Source organism: Eutrigla gurnardus (genome assembly GCF_963514095.1).
Source record: "Eutrigla gurnardus genome assembly, chromosome: 16".
NCBI lineage: Eukaryota > Metazoa > Chordata > Actinopteri > Perciformes > Triglidae > Eutrigla > Eutrigla gurnardus.
Genome location: NC_139927.1, coordinates 11074724 through 11097981, shown reverse-complemented (window position 1 = coordinate 11097981; position 23258 = coordinate 11074724). Strand labels below are relative to the sequence as shown.

Sequence of the window (23258 nt, the reverse complement as noted above, 5' to 3'; positions counted from 1 at the left end):
AGCCCAAAATCTAAATGATTATCAGTGCTTTATCAATATTTTAATAAGGAGTGTCTCTCCTTAAGACACATCAACCACTTTGCTGGTTTGTTTACAGTCACAAACCTCCTCCCAGTCGTCATCAACATTTATTACTGTGAGTAAAACCCATCAAAACCAGCCGAGCTCATTGTCTCACCTGGTGTGCCTGGATCGATTATTCTGCGTTGTCCACTCACAGACTTATACAATACTATCATTTATTAGGCCATTACATTTTTTACGACTGGATAAGTCAGAAAATAAATTCTCAATGCTCTGCTGAACACAAATCCATCGAAGCCTGATCCTGTTTGGTGTCTGCTTCCTTTCATGTGTTCAAACTACAAACTTTACAGCTGTGGTTTGATTTTCAGTGGTGTTATTGTTTGTGCAGGGCGCTTGGTGTTTCTTCATGCTGCTATCTTTAAATAATAAAACTGTCCTTCAGAATGAAACAGATTTACATTAATGTACATTGAGAGATTAAACATCCTCTCTTTAGATTTCAGTGTATATACAACATGTATTCCACAGATGATGAAGCTGTCAGTATCCCCTGTTTATCCTGTGCTGCTGGTCCAGAAGGGTCTGACGCAGGCTCACTTTGGCATCCTCAAAATCCGGCTTGAGCTTTAGTGCTTGCTGGAAGTCACTCCTGGCATCGTCGAAAAAACCTATAAGATAATCAATTTAAAAAAAGGAAAGACGCATAATAAGTTCATGATCTGTAATGCATTGCTTAACTGGCTTGTTAAGGAGTCAGCGGTTTTATGTACCGGGCAGCACAAGCACCATCAGCGAATGCACAGCGCCATCTAGTGTCTTAAAGATGAACACACCAAAACTGACACCTTACACCTACAGCATCAGATTCAGCTTCATTTGGCCAATAATTAGGTCAAAGAACAGGATTTGATGATGACAGACTGCTCGTGTATTTTGGACAAAATACATTTGTATCCTTAGACCCTTACCTAGTCTATAGTGGATGAGTCCTCTGTTGTAGAAAGCTATTTCAAAGCGGCTGTCAGTCTGTATTGCAGAGGTGAAGTCCTCTACCGCTTCATCAAAATCCACCCGGAAGTACTTTATCTGCCCGCGGTTGTTATAAGCAGTGGCCAAATGACTGGCTTCACATACCCTGTGGAAATATGACAGCGTTAAATACGGATTATTTATCAATTCGTTCAATAAAAGTGCACCAAATAGAGGGGGGAATAAGTAGCCTAACGTTAGCTAACAGCTAGCAAAACCCGGGTAACGGAATACGGTGGAACAGCGACTCCAGCTCGTTTCACTTCTCTAAAGAGGCAACAAACAGTACCTGAACTGTACGCAGGACGATATAAACTCTGTGTACAGTTCTTCTGCCCGTTTGAAATTCTGTCTTTCAAACTCGGCGTGAGCACGTTCAAGTGTTTGTGAATTGTCTTCCTCCATGGATCGAGAGGGTTTGTTCGCCGTGTTTCTCCTTCTGCGGATATGACGTCAAGACAAAGTCCAATCGCATTTGAGGTTGTCTCAAGTGGGCGTGGCTGTTCATGAAAATACTGTATATAGTCATCATTTTTGTTTTCCTTACTTTTCTATGCTACTGTAAATAAACATAGATACCTTTCTATTTTTTGTGTTTAATATATAATACAATACGATAAGCTAGATAGATAGATAGATAGATAGATAGATAGATAGATAGATAGATAGATAGATAGATAGATAGATAGATAGATAGATAGATAGATAGATAGATAGATAGTGTGAAGCCTACTTGCTGCAGTAAGTACACAGCAAGGAGGCGACCCATAAGCAAGTTGGTGAGAAATTCTCCCAGGTGAAGAAGTCAACTGCCTTGGTGAAAAATGACACCTTAAGGAAGCAGGGGTCGCTCGGTGTCCGTGCACTTCCCTTTTGCGGCCCATTGGTCTTCAGACTGTGTTGAAACAGATCAAACGGAGACCGGTTTGACCCGGAGGAAGACGATGCAGGCCATTGGCTGTTGACACGTCTGAGAAAATGGCAATAACATACAACCTGTGGAAATGTAGGTCAACTGGAGGCCATTACATCACATGAATCAAGGGGTCTCTGCATCCTTGGATTAGGAAACTCAGGAAGTCACAATCTATACAAAAATGAGGAAGTAGACATTTCAGATTTCCTTAATGATCGAGTGATTTTTTTTGTGCGATTAAAATTACCGGGTTGCATTGTGTTCACCGTAAGAGGTCAGATTTGTTTATTTGAGGCCACGCAAAAATCCACGGAGCTATGGAAAGTCTGAAACGGTTTATTTCGACAAGGGCAGCCTGTAGACGGAAAGTGAAGCCTGTAATGTTCAGCAGGGAAATAGCGCTTCTTCTTCTTGTGCCCCGAATGTTGCTGTTTGCTGAGAGAATTAACACAAAGTATAAAAGTCCACTTTGGTCTGGCAGAACCGGGACACACATCCATCACACAGCTTCATCCTCTTCACTGACAGACACACTACCCATTTATCATCACAGTTCACGACTGTCAACCTTTTTCTGAGTGCTTCAAGTCATTTACAGTTCAAAAGGTAAGCAGTTATTCCTGGTACGCTTGTGGTTGGTATGATATGGCAGATAAACCAAAAAGAATGCTGATAAGGATGCACATAAAACAGATGTGACCAATAAATAAATCTTACCTTAAAAAAAGTTTTGTAATAGATATTTGCAAGTGAAACCAACTGCAAAGAAAAAAAAAACCCAGGTCATTTAAAAACCAATCATTCAAGTACAATTAGTGACATTTGTTTGTTTGCACCCACAAAAATGCATGAAAAATATATATTTTACCTAATAAGCACAGCTATTTTGTTGAATTTCTGTCGTTCATTTACTTATGCTGAAATACTTTTTGTTAATACATTAGTACTACCTTCGTATTACTGCCATCATATTATTAGTATTCAGTCATTAGTAGAGGTGTAACGATTCATTCGATTAATCGATGAATCGATAGTCAGTCCTATAGATTTTACTAAATCGATCTGCTACAATAAATAAATAGAATGAATCGTTTTGGCTTCACCAATAATCGATATAAATGCTTTTAATCTGATTAATCGTGATTCTTACTTATGATTAATTTTTGAATACGTTTAAGACACTCTTTCCCCTGCCAGCATGAATAATGTTAAAAATAACCAAGCATATTTTAATTACATTTTTGTATTCAGCATAAAATATTATGCAGGTTTACTTTTTTATAGAATAAATATGTTATTTTTTCACCTTTCAGATGAATACAAATAGTCTCACTCACATTATTGCATGTTTATTTCATGGATATAGAATTTTGGTTACAAGTTACTGAATTGAATCGTGGTTTACAGAATCGAATCGAATCGAATCGTTACAAAAAAGAAAAATCGTTCTTGAATCGAATCGCCAACTACTGTATCGTTCATCGAATCGAATCGCTGTGAAGCCAAAGATTCACACCCCTAGTCATTAGCTTTAGTGCGCAGACATGACAATAAGCAAAGAAAGATTTTGCAAAACAGCAAAGGAATAATACATTTTAATGCCTCAAATTCTCTTTTTTTTATCATCCCCCGTCACTTTCTCAGCTTAGTATGTGAGGATTGTTAGATTTAAAGTCACATGGCCTTCATAAAAACACAATCGCCAACAAAACAGAACAGTTTTTATGAAATGTGTCTTGTCGTCTTCTCAGAGGTGCGTGAGTCCCATTCGTCTTCCTTCACAGGAACACCGGCGGGCTCACCTCCCTGACCGCCCGTGTGTGTGGCAGGAACCACCAAAGACACTAACATAGCAAACAAACACAAAGCAGCTGTCTGCTGAGAGGAAGGAGGGAGAGGAGCCAAACCAGACGAGAGGTAAACGTTGGCATGTTGACTCTCTATACCTCACACAGACAGAGCAGACAGAAGAGGCTCTGTTGCAGGACAACCGTGCTTAAACTCGTTCCAGAGGTCACACGATGACCCCTGTCTGTGTTTTTTGCAACGCTGAAGAGACACGACGGTGATAACAGGGTCCAAAAAAACAGATGGTGGTGTCGGAAAGTTAAAGATGAATTTATCGACTCGGGTTAGTGAACTGAATAGCTCTGCTCTGTCGTGGAGAGATTTATTTTATTTATCATTTAGTACGTTTAGTGACTGGATGTGTGTTTGGAGGTGAGGAAATGATCTTCCCCTGACCTCAAACATCAGAGAGCTTCGATGTTTTTTGTGAAGCCAGAGTAAATTATAACACATTGTTAATAGAAATGTCAGATCTTGACCATCGTGTTTAACTTTCGATATTGACACCGAAATACACATACACGGCATTAAAATGTGTGGTTATATAAGAGAGGCTGATATAATGGCTCTTTTGTACCTCTACATATTTTAGAGTACTTTATAGTACAAAACAGGCTTCATAAAGACACAATGTGGGATTTATCCTTACTGTACTGATAGCGATCTACTGTTTCTATTGGAAGTCGCTTTGGATAAAAGCGTCTGCTAAAAGCCTCAAATGTAAATGTACATTTATAACAATATTGTTTTATTGAAGGGAATTTATTAAGAGAATTTGACTAGAATTATCATCGTCATCATTCGTCAAAATGACATGTAATAATGAAATGTGTAATTAGCCTTTTAAAAAAGTTTGAGCAGTGAGGTTTATGTGACAGTCCTTCAAACTTTCAGGACATGAAGGCAATTTTTTTATTATTTTTTTATCATATTTTTAAGAAATTGCTATTCTGTGTATTCTGTCATTATCTCTCTATAGTAGTTTTCACTCATAATGGTGCACATCGCCATTAACAAACTGAATTAAAATGAATCCAATTCAATAAATTAAGTTTCAGAATATTATGTATATTACAGTACTGAGCATACTATGAATGAAGAAGAACTCACAAAGATCCAACCTCCTGTGTGATCATTTTATTGTCCGATTTGTCATCTTGGTTACATTTCCACACACAGAAGATACGTATTTATCATCCATAAAACATGATACGACTCGTAAACAATAGTTAAACTGTTGCAACAGATTATATAATAAAGAAAATATGCAGAAATATCTAATTCAGGATACATTTTACAGTTTTTTTATTAAAATGTGTTACTCAGTAAATCCTACTTGATATTTTCATAAAAATGACTATATACAACATGCAACTTTGTACAAAAAGGATGCAAAATATTCCTAATACAGTACTGGAGAAATAATACTTGTTTTCTTCGTCACTATGTTCATGTAGGTATAGCTTTCACTGCAGTTTCAAACATTACATTTAATGCCCACGTTCAACTACAATGTTACTCAACACGCCACTACAGTCAGTGACTTGAGGGATATTGGTTTATGAATCACAGCTTCACATGATCTGTGTTTTGAAATCCATCCAGTAGTCACGGGGAGGATGACAGGAAGCACATGTCCATGTCGTCAGCCAGGGAGGGAGCTGTCTCTGCAGGAAGGAAATAAACAGGTCAGTGTGGTGGTTGGGGGGCTTTTGCTGCAAATCACCCCCAGAAAGTAAAGCTATCCACACCTACCACCGAGTGCAGCTTTAAGCGCGGCCCACCATGTTCTCCAGACGCTCTATTCTCCCCGACACATCGACGAGTGGGAGCAGTCAAGGAAACTCGTTTGCAAATTTAATGAAAACACACACAAGACACAAATACCTTTATAATAATGATGTCAACAGGTGGAAATAACCGGCTCTCGCCACAGATATGCATTTAGAATCAAAAGTCTTCCATCTGAAACAACAGGGAGGATATGCTTGGCTGTGAGCTGCTGGATGGCGGCCTGCGTCTGCTTCTGGAAAGCCAGTCTGGCTTCACATTTACAGGGATCCTGCACCACCACCGCTGCCTTCACCTCTTCTTCAGGAGGGAAAAAAAATCACATCAGGTTAACAGATCATGTAGAAAGTGGAAAAAGCCCACACACAATACCAGCCACTCTACTTTTTCCAACTAGAAAAATACATCTTCACATATATTCTACAGTATTTAGTCTTTACACGTCTACTTTTAGCAGCATTAATGTTCACATTTCCACACAGTTTATTCTTACGCTTCAGGGAACATGTTCTCTTGTCCGCGTTCAGGATGTAACCACGACGACACTCGCAGTAATACGAGGCGTTGCCGGGGACACATGTGTGTTCACAGTCATGTCCCATGGCACAGGGGTCCATACCTGGGATTAACGGGGATTAAGGGAGGGTGCTGTCAAGACGGCAGTTTCATGTGGCAGCATACAGTAGAGTACAGCTTGTGATAGTAAGGTAATGCTTATCTCCTAATGTTCTAACAGTCTAACAGCTATAATTCAAATTCTGATATATGTTTTGCTAGAGAAGTTAAAGTCAAAGATATATTTGCAAGCTGTTCTTGTTTGTTTGTACTTGACCACATGTCACTTGTGCTGGAAATCCGTTGCGAACGGCTTAGGTTCACCATGTTGGACAACACGCGTAAAATCACAGAACCCTGAAGTACAACAGCAAGGACAGTTACATGGACAAATCATTTCATAAGCACCAGGGGAACAAAAGAACCATCAGACAGTAACAAAGGAAACATTCAGGTTTACAGCAGAACCTCATTTGTCCAAAACTGCTTCAGATTAATTTCATACATCGACAGCAACAATGACGGCTTTTTGGAATCCATGTGCATGAAGAAAAGTGCATTATGTGTATATTATTTCATGACGGAATAAATTCAAACCACAAGTCTATTCACATGTCCACATTTAAGTGTATGTCAGTTCTTGCTTTGAAAAAGTGAGGTTCCACTCTGCATGTAAATCATTTCAGACAACAAACAACACATTCAACACAATCAGCCTTTGATTGCAAACACATTACTAACCATCACCTTACATTTTTTACTTTTAAAAAAGAAGAAGCTGAAAGTTCAGGGCTGCACAGCCCCGAGACTTTACACTGGTTTTAACTTGGCGACTACAAGCAGGTTCTAGTGCCGACATCTGCAGTCCATGTGGGGGTTCAGAGCATCTGGTGATTTTCCTCATGATTTCAGAGTTTATACATCACCAATAACACAGGAAAGGATCCACAAACTGCAACAAACCCCCCCGTAGACTGAAGGTGCCCCTTACTGAGGAACTAGAACCCGGGGGTTAATGGTGGGAAACGGTCTCGCAGGTCTCTTTGTCCTACCGCACAGGGTCTCCCTGAACTTGGAGGTGAGCTTCTCGATCACGCCGTAGGTCTCCACGTAGAAGACGTGGTCCTCCAGGGGGATGCTGGCCATCTGCTGCAGGGAGCGCATGTCAGCTCGGTCCACCCCGACGGCATAGATCTCGATGCCTGAGGCTCGGGCTGCGGCGGAAACCTCCTCCACCTGGTCTTGGGGTCTCCCGTCCGTCACAATGATGGCCACCTTGGAGATTTTCCTGGAGCGGGGCCGGGCTCCCGACTGCTCGGTGAAGGCTTCGTTCACCGCCGTCTTGATGGCAAGGCCCGTCATGGTGCCGGCCGCCAAGGGCTCGATGCGGGAGATGGCTTTCTTCATGTCGGGCTTGGTGAAGTGGCTTTTGAGGAGGAACTCGATCTTGACGGTGCTGGCGTAGTTGACCACAGCCACTCTGGTGGCGTCCGAGCCGACGTCCAACGTGTCGACCATGTCGGCCAGGAATATCTTCACCTTCTCAAACTCGCCGGGACGCACGCTGCGAGAGCTGTCAATGATAAAGACCAGGTCCAGGGGAAGGCTCCTGCACTGAGAGTCTGTCTCTGGTGATCAACCAAACCATGGCAGGATTTAGTCCATTTCATACCAAAAGTTCATGAATCAAGCTTGTTGGTTAAACTGTCACAGTGAGAACAAAACACAGGACACTTAGGGGGACACGACACACGTCCCCATGGCGACAAAAGGCAGATAGGTAGGTAACATAAAACATGTGGTTCTGGTGAAATGATATGGTGTGTCGTAAAACACACGGTATCATTTCAGCGTTTCAACAGTCCATCAGTCTTATCAAAGGACTTATCCTTTTATTTCATTGCCCTGAATGAAAAGGATGCTTGATGTTCACACGTACAAAGTGACATCACACCTTGAGACGGAGACAGTGTTAGGAGCCCTGCCTGTCCAATCACATACACTCAACTACATCTCTGCATCAGAGCCTACTGCTTTTACACGGAACAAACATATAAACACAACACGTTTGTTTTTGCGGAGTTGAAATTAAAGATCTAAGATTTGTCTTTGCACACAAAAAGGTTTACTTCTCTCAGAATTTGTGCACAATTTTTTAAAAAAGTGAGTACTTGCACCTTTGCCATGGTTCTGTCTTGAAAAAAAAGCTCTATTTAAAACGATGACATGCCGTGTGAAACATTATTTTGACGGTGATATCTGAATGCCTGATATAAAGGCAGCGTATCCACATGAAATTGATCCAGATTAAATGTTAATCAGTGGACTTTAGCAGCGCTGTTAGGTGGACTGTGTAACCTGTGCACAGAGCCTGGCTAGTTGTTTCCAGCCTTAATGCTAAGCTAAGGCTACAGCCTGCTGGCTGTATATTTAACAGATGTGAGAGTGGTATCGACCTTCTCATCTCATAAGAAAGTCAAGAAGCATATTTCACAAAATGTTGAATTGTTCCTTTACATAAAGGACATAAAAAGACATCGGCTTCAAGTGACGTTTCTATTCTTTCTCAGAATGAAAGAAACAGATCTGACTCAGAAAGCATTGAGGATTGTGGTTTGCAATGTAAACCTGACTGCTAATATTCTACCTGTCTCCACAGGACTGACGGTGGTGATGAAGCCGCTTTGGGTACTGACCGGTAGCGTCACGGGGGCGGTGGTCTCCACCGGCTTCACAGTGGTCACCTCCACCGGCAGGATGGTTGTCACTGGTGTCGGTGTAGTTGCTGGCAGAGTCGGCTGCACGGTCGGCTCCGGTGGAGTCGAAGGGACAGGAGGGAGGTCTACCACCGGTGCTGTTGGTACCGTTGGATCTAACTTTGTTGGGCACGGACCTTTCAATTTGTAAGGGAACGGGCCTTTGAGCCATTGATGAGGATGTTGGGCTACCGCTGGAGATAGACCTTTGTATATGTGGTGCATTTGCGGCACCACTGGCCCTTTGAATCTGTGGTGATAGGGTGGCATGGCCACTGAGGGTCTGTGGTAAGTCACTGGAGGGGAGAGAGGAACAGGTCGATACACTACCGGTGGAGGGATCCTTGGTGGCTGGTAGTGGTAGTGATACCCTCCTCTATACGTGTAATCACTTCTGTGAACTACAGGGCCACCAGAAAGGAAAAGTGATGGAGAACATTAGTAGGCTGAAAGCACAGGGAACGTTGTTGGTTACGTTGACATTGTAAAGCAAGTTGTGGCGACATATATAACAACAGACGGACACTTTTTGTAAGTTGTGTAAGTTCAGCCACCTGGGTTGTTTGCAACAAACTGGGATTATCTTGATTAACGCTTGTGAAACACCCAGTCAACAATTTCACATTTCATGCACATGTGTGTTAGAGGTAATTGTAAGAACTGTTGTTATTATAGTGGTTAGATTACATTTGTGACAACTGGAATATCCGGTCTTACTCGACCAGGCGGAGCCTTTAACATTTTATTTTCAATTTACAAAAAGAAAAAAACTGTTTTAAAATGTAGTCTGTAAGAAATAATGAGTTAAATTAACGAATTATTTTTATTGAATTATCTCATGTAAACAAATCTAAACTGATCATAAGAGATTTGAAAATTCTAATGTGGAATGAGTACATTAACAAGTACTACACTTAAAGTACAGTATTAAAGTAGCTGTACTGTATTTGAACAGTTCCAGTTTATGATATTTTTACATTTGTTACTAGCCAACCCAATGATGGTATTGTTTTTTACTTCTTTATTATGTGTAAAAGTCCTGTTTTGAAAATCTTACGCATTTGCATTATCGGCAAAATGCACTGAGTATCAAAGTAAAAGTACTTTTACTGCAGAAAAAAATCACCCTGAGATTGATTTGCTAAATGACGTTATTAGATATTATGGGCCACCTATGTGTAGTATTCACTGGTCGAGGTGGGGATATTTGAATTGAATTGAATTTTAATAATTGATATGCTGTCAGGTAGTTTAGTCAGTGGTTCTCAACCTATAGGGGTCGGGCCCCTTCAAAGGGACACAAGATGAATCTGGGGGTCCAGTGATCATTAATGGGATGGAAAAAAGTGACACAATGTAAATTTGTATTTATATCTTACACAATTTCACAACTACTTGCAAATAAAATTTTTGTGTAATTTTGAAGTTTTCCTAATGCTTTAGTCCCAAAGCGGGTAAATAAAAACCAGCATAGAAGTCTTTTGACTGAGCTGCTAAAAAAAATAATAATCCCAGATATCGTTGACACGTCGGAGGTAACAGCAAAGCCGTTGGTTTCATCCGTTTTAACTTTTTTTGGTTTAACTTTTTTTTTTTTTTTTTTTTTAGCAATGCATTGTTTATAAACATGCTTTTTAAAATGAAAAATCTATTTGAAAAGTAACAACAGCTGTCAAATGAGCTAGTGGAGAAAAACGGAGAAGTGGAGAATCTCTGAAATGTAGGCCTATCGAAATATACAGAACAATTACCTCAAAAGTGTATTTAATTAATTCATTAATTAAGAGAAAATGCATTCAATTACTTTCCACCACTAGTGTATTATATTCTGCTATATAGCTCATTTTGCTTAAGTAAAATACACTTCCACCACTGTTACCACCTAACTGTAAAAACTAGGAAACTAAACTAGAAAAAGTAAGAAAACAGTACAAAAAGTCAAACTTACTTGCTGGATTCAGGGTCCTGAATGGAGGTCGGCCATTGTTTCTGGTCTGTGCGTAGCTTTGCGCAGCGACGAGCTGCGGGTCCCCCGCACCGAGGTGGTATGTGGCCAAGACATCAGACAGCAGCAGCGACACGAGGCTGCACAGGAAAGACTTCATCCTGGTCTGCATGCGGAGTCCTCCGGTGGTCTGTCCGGAGCCTGCTCTCGGTCTCCGAGGGTCCTGCTCTGCTCCGCGGGGGGTCTGACCGCCTCCACGTATGAGGGGCTCTCGGTCCAACGCGTCAAAGCGTCCAGCCAATCCTGAAGGTAGGACATGACCTCTACAGCCCGGTAAAACACGGTGCGGGAAAACGAACGCACGACATTCCTACCAAAAAAAAAAGTCGCAATTGTTTCCCAAATAATTAGTTATCTATCCAAAAACACTCAAAAGATTTTTGTTTCCCACCAAGAATGTCTCAGTTGTGTTTTAAAGCCACCCCACCTGCAATAACAAGAAATGCTTTATAACTTTATATTTATTCATGGTGTCAAATATAGATTGAAAATAATAAAATCAATTTGTAAACTAAACTACCCAAGGAGTACATTTGTTATCACAGAATGTCAACTGCTTCAATTAGCAGCATTGAATATTATATGAAGGTCTTGTCTTCGGTATAGTTTGTGATAAGGGGTTAAAGGTCAACACAAGTCACATTCCAATCACACGTTTTACCGTTTGTGTTGAATATTTCCATGTCAACTGTGCCGACTGAACCTGCCGATGCACATGTGATGCAAGCGAAAGCTCCAGAACTAGAATCGGCTGTTTGAGGCGAACTGGTTTTCCTCAACACCACACCGTGAACAAAAGAGCCATGAAGAAATAAAATGTTCTGAAACGTTTATTGAAGTCAAATGTATTTCCACTAGGATAAAAATCATATTACCAATAAAGTAATGGGGAGGTTGTTGATAAGCATGCAACTACTAATGTTCACAAGACTAGCTGATTGTTCCAGATGTCAGGTGAGAAAGAAGCAGAGAAAACGATCCATCATCAGTGCCCTCTGCTCGTCTGTCTCTCAGTCTCAGCTGGGAAATTATTCACTAGCTTTGCAAACACATCAGGGCGGCAGAGGATGATTGAAATGTCAAGGGTGGTGGTGAACAGAACCACAGCAAAGCTAAATAAATAACAGACAAAATAGTGCTACAGACTCCATTCAAGAAGAAGATGGAATAGTCTAGGTCTTAATCATTAGAGGGGAAAGTAACACAATTCAACAATAACTATAATAAGTGGATTGTCAATATATATTTTTTTACACTTCATATATCAATCTATATATAGGATGGTGCTGGATTGATGATAGCATTTCAAGCAATTTAATGTTCACGTTTCCCTTTTACTAAGACATAAAAAAGGCCAGGATGGGAGTGTGGCCTGGTAGCTGGTGGGGGGTTCAGAAAGGGTTAGTGAGGCAAGGTAGGAATGCATACGGTAATGTGTGTATGTGTTTTGGCAACAGGGCAAGTGCTTAAGCGGGCATGTAAGGAGGCGGTGGTTCCTTCTCTGGCATCTTCATTGCCATCTCATAAGTAGGCAGGATGTACTGCAGAAGAAAGAAAGCAAGAAACAACATTATGGAGGCAGCTCCATAAAATAAGATCATCGTATTGTCGTATCATGAGTCCTAAACACGTTTCCATATGGGGACAATACAGCTTGAGAATTTTTTATTTATTGAGCCTCTAGCAGTCTAAATAAAGCAATTGATTGATTAATCAATTACACAAACAGAAAATCAACCTGCAGCTATTTTGATAGTCAATTAATGGTCAAAACAGAAAATTAACTGTTTTTGAGCTTTTCCAATGTGGGTGTTTGCTGGTTTTCTTTGTCTCCTATGATCGTAAACTGAATATGTGTTGTTTTAAGGCTTTTAAACTAGTAATTACAATATGGCAACTTGGGCTTTGGGAAATTGTGATGGACATTTAAAAAATAACTTTCATAAACCAATACATTTTGAAAGATAATTAGGATTACAAGATTTGGAAATAATTCATTTTAAATTGTGTATTATAAACATTTCTAAATGTTGCTAGTGAGAAATATAATTTCCCCCTGACATGGTAAACTCTTCTGTTCTCTTTTAGCTTCTCAGAAAGTCAATGTGTGGACGGCACGCCACCTGCTGGCTTACTGTGAGCATTACATATTTCTCAATCTAAAAGAGTCATGTGGGTTTTTGTGACCCGAGTTCTACTCAGAAAATTCATAACAGTCAACAGAGTATGGAGCAGCTTGCATACCTGGGGAGGGGTCTCAAAGGCCGGGTACACAGCAATCTCTGGCATGTTCCTGTTGTTGATGTACTTGTAGCAGTTCCACACACAGTTGATCAGGTAAGACTGGAAAGCAAAGATGAGATTGTATTTTGAATTTTAGTGTTGACTGCTCCTGGTAGGTAGACAGGCCCAAATCAAATGATTGGACGGGTCTATTACAGCCCTGCGGCAGCAAGGTACTATGTTTGATTATTTGATTTCTGTTGGACTGTAATGACAATTTCAACAGATATCACAAAATGTTTTTGAAGAAGATTATCAAGCCTAACTTTAAACGAAGAAACACGCTGAATATACCAGGTTAAACAGTGAATAACCAATCATTTCACCTTGAGGATGATGAGGAAGGCAAAGAAGACCAGCACAAAGAGCAGCAGGCAGCTGGAGTCCATAGAGAGGAGGTTGTCCTTGTACGGGAAATCCGGCTGAGGAAGACGAGAACAGACGTCAGATAATCATTAAGAGCTTTTTATATTTATTTAACTCACATCACCGTCGACGCCTTCACTCCTTTACACAAACCGTAGTATTTTTTAGTAAAATGAGAACAATGCAGCTTAGTCATAAACACCGTTTTTCTGTTGTTTGTTGTCAGGATTCTCTGTTGTAAAATAAACATGGGAGTGTTGGCACTGACCAGCTGGTCCAGGTAATCCTTGATCCTGGGTAGGTAGGTGAGAGAACTGATAGCCACCAGGCAGCTCAGAGCAAAGTCAAACAGCTGGTAGCAGAAAAACGGGATGAGCCAGCCGTCACGATGCTGAGGAAAACGATGACAGGTGGAGAAAATTTGTGTTATGAACAAACTCATCCATTAGACAGATCCAGATCATTGTGCACAAGGACCATGTTGCATTCTTTCCAACCTTATATTATCCACACACTTAGATTATCACTCTTACATCGCTGTTTCCAGTAGGTAGGCTCTATTGCCCTCCACAATTTATACAGATGAAGATGTGTTCACAGCCTGAGCAGCTATCACAAATCTGACACCGACTCAAATATGTGGATTGGGTAGCGGTGATAGTGGGCCAATCTGGTATGGGACACCAGTACTTTAATCAAAACAATTCAGTGCATTTATATGGATTTCATGTTTTATACAATTTGTTTTAAAAATTAGGGAATGTCTAAGTCAATGTATTATGCACTGGTATCGGATAGGCACTCAGTATCGGCCGATACCCAACGCCCACGTCTTGCTATTAGTATCAGGACTGAAAAAGTTGGATCAGTGAACGTCTATTTTAAAGTCTGACTAATTCTAAACTTGGTTTCCTTGGCTTAAGTAAGAGATTTCCTGGATTGAAAATAGTTTCCTTCAGTTCAGGCTGCGGCTGCATCATCAGATGTGGTTTGGGGTGAATGAAAAGAGCCCACCTACAGAGACGGGGAGTGCTGACATTGTAACTATGTATATTAGCAGTCTTACTGTAACAAAGAGAGGTAACATAGAGAAGGTAGAAAATCAGCAAAGTGGTCCTTTAACTGGTTTACTGACAACAATCTCTACAGGCATTCTGGGAGCTTTTCTATGAAAGAACAGTATACTTCTACTTCACTCTCCATTCCTACATTAGGTAGCAAAGAACTGAACATCTTTGGTATATTATGATCATGGTTCAAAGGTGGGTTTTTTTTTTAATTGGGAGAAAAGGGGTTTCTACTGCTGTTGTCCGGGAGCATGTGTTTGCACAGCTAAAGCATGACTCCTGCAAAAACTGCCTACAGATGTGTGTCACACTTCAACTGTGCATACATCCCAACTAGCAGCTTAATGCAGGGCCACATCAAAAGGCTATCAAACCTGTCCCGTCTTGATGCCATCAGGCAGGACTGTGGGGTAAAGATGATGGACAGTGGGAACTACACCCCCACTGTATCAGAATCCTTTTCAACATCCAGCTAAAATGTACTGGAGTAAAAAAAAAAAGTAAAAAAATCAGGAATCAGGAGAGAGTGCTTTGGTATTTCCTGTTGCTTACCTCTTCACTCCAGTCCTATTATTATTCAACTTGAAAGCAATGTTTTTTTAATGCATGCACATTCTGGGATTACATATTACCATAACAAACCATGACAGCACTTTAAATGAAAAGCATGCTGTCAAAAGACATTTAAAAGACTTACAGTAATGGCTCCATACACCATCATGGCACTGATAGTGAGCATCAGCAGAGAAATGGCAAATCCAACACAGGCATTCTCTGTATGAGGGGGAAAAAGTAACAATAAATAAATGGAAGAGATGCAGGTTATTATTTATTAGTATTTTAGTTTTGGTATTTTAGTTTAGCTGTTTAACTGTGGGTGAATGTATATTTCCCTGCTCTCTTTGAAGCAGTAGGGATTTGCATACAATGTGAACAGTCTCCCGGGCTTCTCTCTTTCCAGCTCACTCCGTTTAAAGGCCAACTCTGGGGAGCATTAAGCCTCCCCCACTGGCTGCGTAGTGTCGGTAAATACACAATGAAACTCAGCCTGGGATAATTAAAAGGCCTGCCTTTCATACCCTCACCACTCAGTCTCTTGCTTCCTCAAACTCTTCTGCCTGTTGCACTGGAATAAATGATGCTGGTGAGAAAGCCATTGCAGTAATGTAATTTCTCCATTAAGCAACGTTTTTACAGTCAAAATGTGACATCTTCAAGTTGACTAAATCAACAGTCGAACACCTAAAGATATTCAGTTTACTTTCACATAAGATGAAAATGAGTAGAAAATTGGAGTTTTGGAGAATCTGCAGAGCATGTTTAGGTAATTAACTATAATTAAATAACACATAAGTAAAAGCCAGAGACTATTTCTAGATGTTATCGCCACACTGGCTAATAACTTTTTAACATGACCTGGAATAAAATGTGCAGCCTGATGATGCTCTAATATCATATGCTAACATTGCCTTTGATGGGTGTGGACAACCTCCACCTCTCTGTGTGCTGCTAGCATGTGCCTACTGTGGGAGGGTCAACCCACCACAGCTGTTTCCCCTCCTCTCCCGCTGATTCACCATTTCAGAAAAATGAAGAGGCGTCGTTCACCAAGCTAAATCAACAAAACAACCACCAGCTACCACCAGCCCTGCCCTTGGACATCAACATACAAACTCCTAGGAGGAACATAAATATGTAGTTATGTACACAACAGAGCAGTGTTCTATTGTCCGCATGAGCGGATTTGTTTTGCCGTCACTGGGGAGTGGTGCTTCCTGCAGAAGATGAATCACATGTTCAACCTCAATTTAGAAGAGTATTACTGCTTGTTTGCTGAGTGCAGATAATGTTTATTTAGTGATGTTTTAATCCATCTTCACCTGGACACAGCTGAATTAAAAGGCCTACCAAGACAGCGTGTGTTTGATGTATAAATGCTCCATAAAATCAAAGAAATCGACATGTTTTTTATAATGCAGTTTGTTAGCACTTGCAGAAATTCTTATGTAGATTCCACTGCTTACCAGACATCCTGTCTGAGGCAAAGTAGTGGTCGATGACCTCATACTGCAAGTCAATAGTGGGCACATTCTCTGGGTGGGTCACAGCTACAGTCAGCAGGATGCCCATCAACAGATTGACTACCTGAGGAGAGGAAGGAGGAAAAGGAAATCAGGCATTTAAATTAACTCCATTAGTAGGGCATGTAGTTGCACATTACAATTTGTTGCATTTTACAAATAGTTTATCCTCGACACAAATAACATTTTCTAACAATTGTGTGGAATAGGTTTCCTCCCTTACATTCAGCCATTGGTTTCAGTTCATATTAATATTGTGGGGAAGTCAACTAGCTGAGACATGGATGAACATTACAGTGAACAATATATCCCCATTTTTGGTCAAGGTTACTTTATCATGTGGGAATGCAATCGTGAGGCAGAACTATTTAAGGATTCAAGGACGCTCTAGCATTCAAGCTGCTGAGAGGCACTGCATTCACAAGATACTGTAAGAAAAAAAAAACATACATAAAACAGGCATAAACTTAAACTGTTGGCTATCTAGATTAACAATTTAGTTAACATGTACTAAAAATATGTGAGAATAATATATCATTAAGGAACTACCGTTTGAGAGATGGAACTAAAAACTAATGGACTGGAAAAACACCGTCCACACCAACACAAAAATATGTTGAGGAAGTGGAATACATAAAAAAAAATCTATGATTAGATATAATCCTGATAATTTAGGCAATGAGAACACCAGTACAAAAGCCACTTGGTTTATGGGGAACCAGCTGTACCTGCCTGACCATCGGATACCATTACAAAAATATCTTTCAGTATGTTCTCCAGGTCACAATTTAATAAAATTATTCCCTAAGTTACACACAAATTAAATCCACTGAGCCCATTTACGTAATTATATCCAGTATAAACCAGTGCGCAAACTTGGGACTATTGACCTTTTACAATAACTGTCGCCGTCCACCACATTACTAGTCTCTTAAAAAATGACCACCAAATCTTTACGTCCCCTGACCCCTAACTGTAATTTGATGTCTGCTTGTATCTGATTTTCGGTTTCCATGTGTTGCATCATGTTTAAGAGTGCTAGATCACTCTGAAAGCGGTGGTTCCGGGGAAAGAGAGGAACATGGCTCGTGTTTATATGCGTCAAGTGTCCAGCTGGCAAAAAAAAAGTCAAGAGGAGGATTTCCGAATGTAATCAAATATAGTGACATCTGTTATGCCACGTGATTAAACAAGCAGGGATTCGTTTTAGCTGCGAGTTGAAGTGAGAGCTGCAGAAACAAAATATGTAAGCGATGGCTTACGTTCGCTAACATTTACGTTACTCCGTTTAGCAAGACAGGGGAATGTCGGCTAGCTTGCGCTAGCGTGCTACATAAAGATAAATCCAAACGTCACATATGTTAAACCTTCAGAACCACCCGGGTACTGGCAACAGCCAGGAACATAGAAACGTCACTTGTTTTGCTGTTTCAGGTTATTGACCGAATTTTCAAGGTTGGGACAGTTATATCGACAGAAACATTTCACGCTAAGTAAGCTAATCAGACCTGAAATGATAGCAGGCTAATGCTAACGCTAGCGTTCTGTCAACTCGACGTGTAACGGCTCGACGTGTAACGGCTGTAAACTGGTCAAAGGTCGCGCCTAGCTAACACTGGACTTGCTGCCAGCTGTCATAATAACTACATTAACAGATACTGACAGTTATTATATAACTTGGTACTTCAGATAACTTAACACGGTCGATAGGCAGCGCTAGCTAGCACTAGCCCGCTAAGTTCCATCGACCATTTTACGTACCATGTACCATGTTCCCAGTATGATGGTCCCCGTCCGGACGTGGCAACATCCACAACACCTGGTGGTGTACAATCTGTCTCGACTAGGCTTGAAGTGATGCATGTCCTCCACAAGCGTAGGAAGAAACATCGGGAGAGCCGGTCGTGGATGAGAAATATCTTCTCAACATCAACAGTCAACTAACGAACACGGAGGAACGCCCACCCAGTTCCCTGACAACCTGTGCTACACCGGCGATAAAAACAAACGCTCTGACTGGCAGGAAGAGGCGGGCCACAGACTAGTTTCAACCAATGGCCGTGCAAACTTCATGAGTACGACCAATAGGCTTCCGGCCAAGTTGGAGCTAGAAGTTCACGAAAATTCCACAATGAATAGATCATGTAGCTTTACAACATTGGTCCACTTGAAGTAGTGTTTCCTATAATTGGCAGGGCTGGATTACCATCCCGGAAAAGCAGTCAAAATTACCCAGTATACCATATCTTCAGGGGGTCAGAGGGGCAATTAGTTTGTGGTCATAATAATCTTGTGATGTCATAAAGTGAACTGAAGTGATGAGCTGTTTCATAGACAATAAAAGGGAGAATGATTATGTGTACCCACAGAATATTTTCTTTTTTTAGACCAATTAAGCTTTATTATATTGCAATGTTCCCATATACTCATTATACTCCCCTGGTGCTCTCAGTGTGTCATCTATAACAGCTTTCACAATTAAATGTAGCAGTTCCACACTTTATAATTTGATGATATCACACATTTGCATTTCAGCACTCTTGTTTTTGGATTTGGGAGAAAGTTTTTCATGATAACTAACACTTTTGGAACCATAGAAATAACATGTATGAATTTTGAAAATGAATGGAGTACCTTTTTTTCAATGGCTCCATTCTATTCAAGGGTTCGAGCAAGCAATGCCAGTGTTATTAGAGCCAACATGCATAATACCACGACCCCGGAACCAGCAGCTGAATGTAATTCAGTCATTTAGTTTATTTCCACAATTGTGCTTTCCAACTATGACACACAATATCTGCCATGGAAAAGGGCTATCAAGATTGTATTCTATAAAACAAAATAAAACGGTCCCCTTAAAACAATAACCTAGCAAAGTGACCATCTTCTCTCAACCACACACACACAAGTCAGAAAGGATTATATTCACCTGCTGACTACACTAGAAAAATAATAGCTCTTAAGGTACAGACATTGTCCTGGCAGCATCACTTTAACACAAACATTGTGTTAAAGTTTAAACAATTCCCTGTTGGGATAATCTCCATCTGCAGCCTTCTGGCGGCCCTGAATGTAGCCTCCATTAGCTGCCGTCTGCCTTTTGTAGATTAATAGTGCTGCCAGTGCGACTGCAAGTGCCACTCCTACTGCTCCTCCTGCAATAATAGCTGTGAACATAAATTGCTGGGTTAGAATACAAACATTGTATATCACTCTGTCAAATTCAGTGTACCATACTGCAAAGTACCGGCAAGGATGTCTTTTTTCTCGTAGAACCTCTTGCCATTTGCCACGATAAAGTCTTTGTGTGTACTGTCAAAGTTCAGGACCGAAGTACCCTAAAGATAAAAGTAGGAACAGTTGGAAAACTACCTTCGACATTATCAGGTGAAGAAACAGTCAAACACATGAAAACAACCGTACATGGAAAGGGTTTTTGATTCCATCGCTGTCATGTTGAACTGTGAAGTTTTTCATTCCACCTAGTGAGAGAGGACATAGCATTGTGCGTGATTTTGGAAAATATACTGACTGACAAAAGATACAATGTGAAGTGGAATATGACCATTTTATAGTCACTGTGCATAGTACTCAGTATTACCTTGTTCTGACCAATCCACTGAAGCAGAGCCAGAACTGACCACTTTTCCTGATCGCTTCACGTCCACACGAAGGGCAGAACACTTTTGTTAGAGAAAAGGGGTGAGGTTAATGTCCAGCCCACCACATACAGTGGTGTGAAAAAGTATTTGCCCCCTTCCTGCTTTTTTCTTTTTTTGCATGTTTGTCACACTTAAATGTTTCAGATCACCAAACAAATTTTAATATAAGGCAAGGATAACTCAAGTAAACACAAAATGCAGTTTTTAAATGAAGGTTTGTATTATAAAGGGAGAAACAAATCCAAACCTTCATGGCCCTGTGTGAAAAAGTATTTGCCCCTCCAGTTAAAACATAACTTAACTAAGGTTTATCACACCTGAGTTCAATTTCTCTAGCCACCCCCAGGCCTGATCACTGCCACACCAGTTCCCAATCAAGAATTCACTTAAATAGGACCTGCCTGACAAAGTGAAGCTCCTCAAAAGCAAGACATCATGGTGAAAACCAAAGAAATTCAGGAACAAATGAGAAAGAAAGCAATTGAGATCTATCAGTCTGGAAAAGGTTATAAAGCCATTTCTAAAGCTTTGAGACTCAAGAGAACCACAGTGAGAGCCATAATCCACAAATGGCGAATACATGACACCGTAATGAGCCTTCCCAGGCGTGGCCGGCCAACCCAAATGACGCCAAGAGTGCAGCGACGACTCATCCAAGAGGTGACAAAAGACCCCAGAACAACATCAAAAGAACTGCAGGCCTCGCTTGCATCAATTAAGGTCAATGTTCATGACTCTACCATAAGAAAGACACTGGGCAAAAATGGCCTACATGGCAGAGTTCCAAGACGGAAACCACTGCTGAGCCAAAAAAATATTAAAGCTTGTCTAATGTTTGCCAGGAAACATCTTGATGATCCCCAACACTTTTGGGAGAATACTTTGTGGACTGACGAGACAAAAGTTGAACTTTATGGAAGGTGTGTGTCCCAATACATCTGGCGTAAAAGTAACACCACTTTTCAGAAAAAGAACATCATACCAACAGTAAAATATGGTGGTGGTAGTGTGATGGTCTGGGGCTGTTTTGCTGCTTCAGGGCCTGGAAGACTTGCTGTGATAAATGGAGCCATGAATTCTGCTGTCTACCAACAAATCCTGAAGGAGAATGTCCGTCCATCTGTTCGAGACCTCAAGCTGAAGCGAACTTGGGTTCTGCAGCAGGATAATGATCCAAAACACACCAGCAAGTCCACCTCTGAATGGCTAACGAAGAACAAAATTAAGACTTTGGAGTGGCCTAGTCAAAGTCCTGACCTGAATCCTATTGAGATGCTGTGGCATGACCTCAAAAAGGCGGTTCATGCTCGAAAACCCTCCAATAAGGTTGAATTACAATGACTGTGCAAAGACGAGTGGGCCAAAATTCCTCCACAGCGCTGTCAAAGACTCATTGCAAGTTATCGCAAACGCTTGATGGCTGTTGCTGCTGTAAGGGTGGCCCAACCAGTTATTAGGTTTAGGGGGCAAATACTTTTTCACATAGGGCAATGTACATTTGGATTTTCTTTTCCCCTTAATAAAAGAAAACTTTATTTAAAAACTGCATTTTGTGTTTACTTGAGTTATCCTTGCCTTATATTAAAATTTGTTTGATGATCTGAAACATTTAAGTGTGACAAACATGCAAAAAAAGAAGAAAGCAGGAAGGGGGCAAATACTTTTTCACACCACATAACTGTTTCCTGTCTTATTATCAGAAATCAGGAGGTGAAAGAAGCCTATAATGGTACTTTTCTAAAGACAATATATAAATTAATCATGTCTTGGGTAGACATGGAACAATATGAAAACTTGACATCATGATTATCTTGGCCAAAATAAATGAGATTCATGATAATGATCCCATTTTATTGTTGGGAACTGAAGCAACACAATCTCATAAGCACACAGTGACTGACAAATCAACAATGATTTAATCGTTATCACAATAAGATGTAATAAGTAGAGAATATAGCTTGAATGAAATGGTAAAGTTGCTACGCCCATTTGGCAAAGCAGTGAAGGTAAAATAACACATTATCTGTTGTTTGGGCTCTTCACCTTCCTTCAGCATTTAATGTTTATAATTTGTGTCTGAAACATTTTAGCATTAAGTTACAAATGTCTTATAAACATTTCTCTTTACGTATATGAGTCATTGAAATTAATGTAATAAAGTATTTATTTCACATATATCCTGTGGCTATAATGAGATACATTTAATGGCAAAACTATTAAATATCTCTATAAAAAATAGGTATGATATTATTTTTCCTATATTTCCTTAATAAATAGTTATACTAAATGTCCCAAAAGCCATTTGGGGATTTTGGCAAGATGTACGTCATCTACCGAAAGAACACTTTGCTGTTATTAATATCTTAAATTATTTGGAAACAATATATTTTTTACTCTAAAATTTAATTATAAAAAGGTACAGCTCACCGGCCAAATAAAATCAATGTCTGTTATACAAGTGGTGGGGAAATACGTACTTTCGATTTGGAAGTGAACTGTCCCTTTAAGGACGGGACGTAACCACAACTTCTTTAATGAGTGTTAAATGACATTATTGATCATCTCATTATGTAGATATCAATGAGCATGGAAACGCTTTATTAAGGTTTCTAATAAAACTCAAGGTCCAGCAAACTAAAAGTCCGTAAGAATAAACACCGTGACTTCACTAATTGAGCGCGAGACGGGTGTGACGTCTACATCGTTAAAACACGGCGGTGAAACGACTTACCGACAAAGTGGCGGGGCGCGTTAATCCCAAAGATAAAAACAAAGAAACTGTCAAAAGTGTCTTCATCTTTCAGCTCATCGTCGTCGTCGTCCTCTTCCGCCTCGCAGGCAGATGATGAAAGTGGTGGTTGAAGCTCGAGCG

General features: G+C 40.3%; 3 protein-coding genes and 1 long non-coding RNA gene across 4 annotated transcripts; all 4 read right to left on the bottom strand.

Annotated features, from left to right (window-relative positions):
* Window positions 1–229: 229 nt before the first annotated feature.
* Window positions 230–1485, bottom strand: ttc32 (tetratricopeptide repeat domain 32). Its single transcript, XM_084030686.1, has 3 exons — window positions 1346–1485; window positions 996–1162; window positions 230–695 (listed from the first exon to the last, which is right to left on the bottom strand). The coding sequence occupies exons 1-3, from the start codon at window positions 1459–1461 to the stop codon at window positions 568–570; spliced, it is 411 nt and encodes a 136-aa protein (XP_083886812.1). The 5' UTR covers window positions 1462–1485; the 3' UTR covers window positions 230–567.
* A 4104-nt stretch (window positions 1486–5589) lies between these two features.
* Window positions 5590–11610, bottom strand: LOC311026780 (uncharacterized protein; the record flags this gene model as incomplete). The annotated part of the gene is made up of 7 exons (XM_084030479.1): window positions 5590–5645; window positions 5807–5908; window positions 6105–6230; window positions 7219–7794; window positions 8814–9323; window positions 10871–11170; window positions 11589–11610. 7 exons carry the CDS (start codon window positions 11608–11610, stop codon window positions 5590–5592), a joined length of 1692 nt encoding a protein of 563 aa, XP_083886605.1.
* Window positions 11611–11744: 134 nt separating this feature from the next.
* On the bottom strand, window positions 11745–18716 carry laptm4a (lysosomal protein transmembrane 4 alpha). The gene is made up of 7 exons (XM_084030590.1): window positions 18486–18716; window positions 16668–16788; window positions 15341–15417; window positions 13845–13967; window positions 13537–13632; window positions 13172–13270; window positions 11745–12468 (listed from the first exon to the last, which is right to left on the bottom strand). Exons 1-7 carry the CDS (start codon window positions 18612–18614, stop codon window positions 12394–12396), a joined length of 720 nt encoding a protein of 239 aa, XP_083886716.1. The 5' UTR covers window positions 18615–18716; the 3' UTR covers window positions 11745–12393.
* A 741-nt stretch (window positions 18717–19457) lies between these two features.
* LOC311026922 lies at window positions 19458–23254 on the bottom strand. The gene is made up of 5 exons (XR_014598538.1): window positions 23118–23254; window positions 20326–20407; window positions 20148–20206; window positions 19972–20062; window positions 19458–19891 (listed from the first exon to the last, which is right to left on the bottom strand). It is a non-coding gene; the product is annotated as an uncharacterized lncRNA (long non-coding RNA).
* Between the last annotated feature and the right edge of the window lie 4 nt (window positions 23255–23258).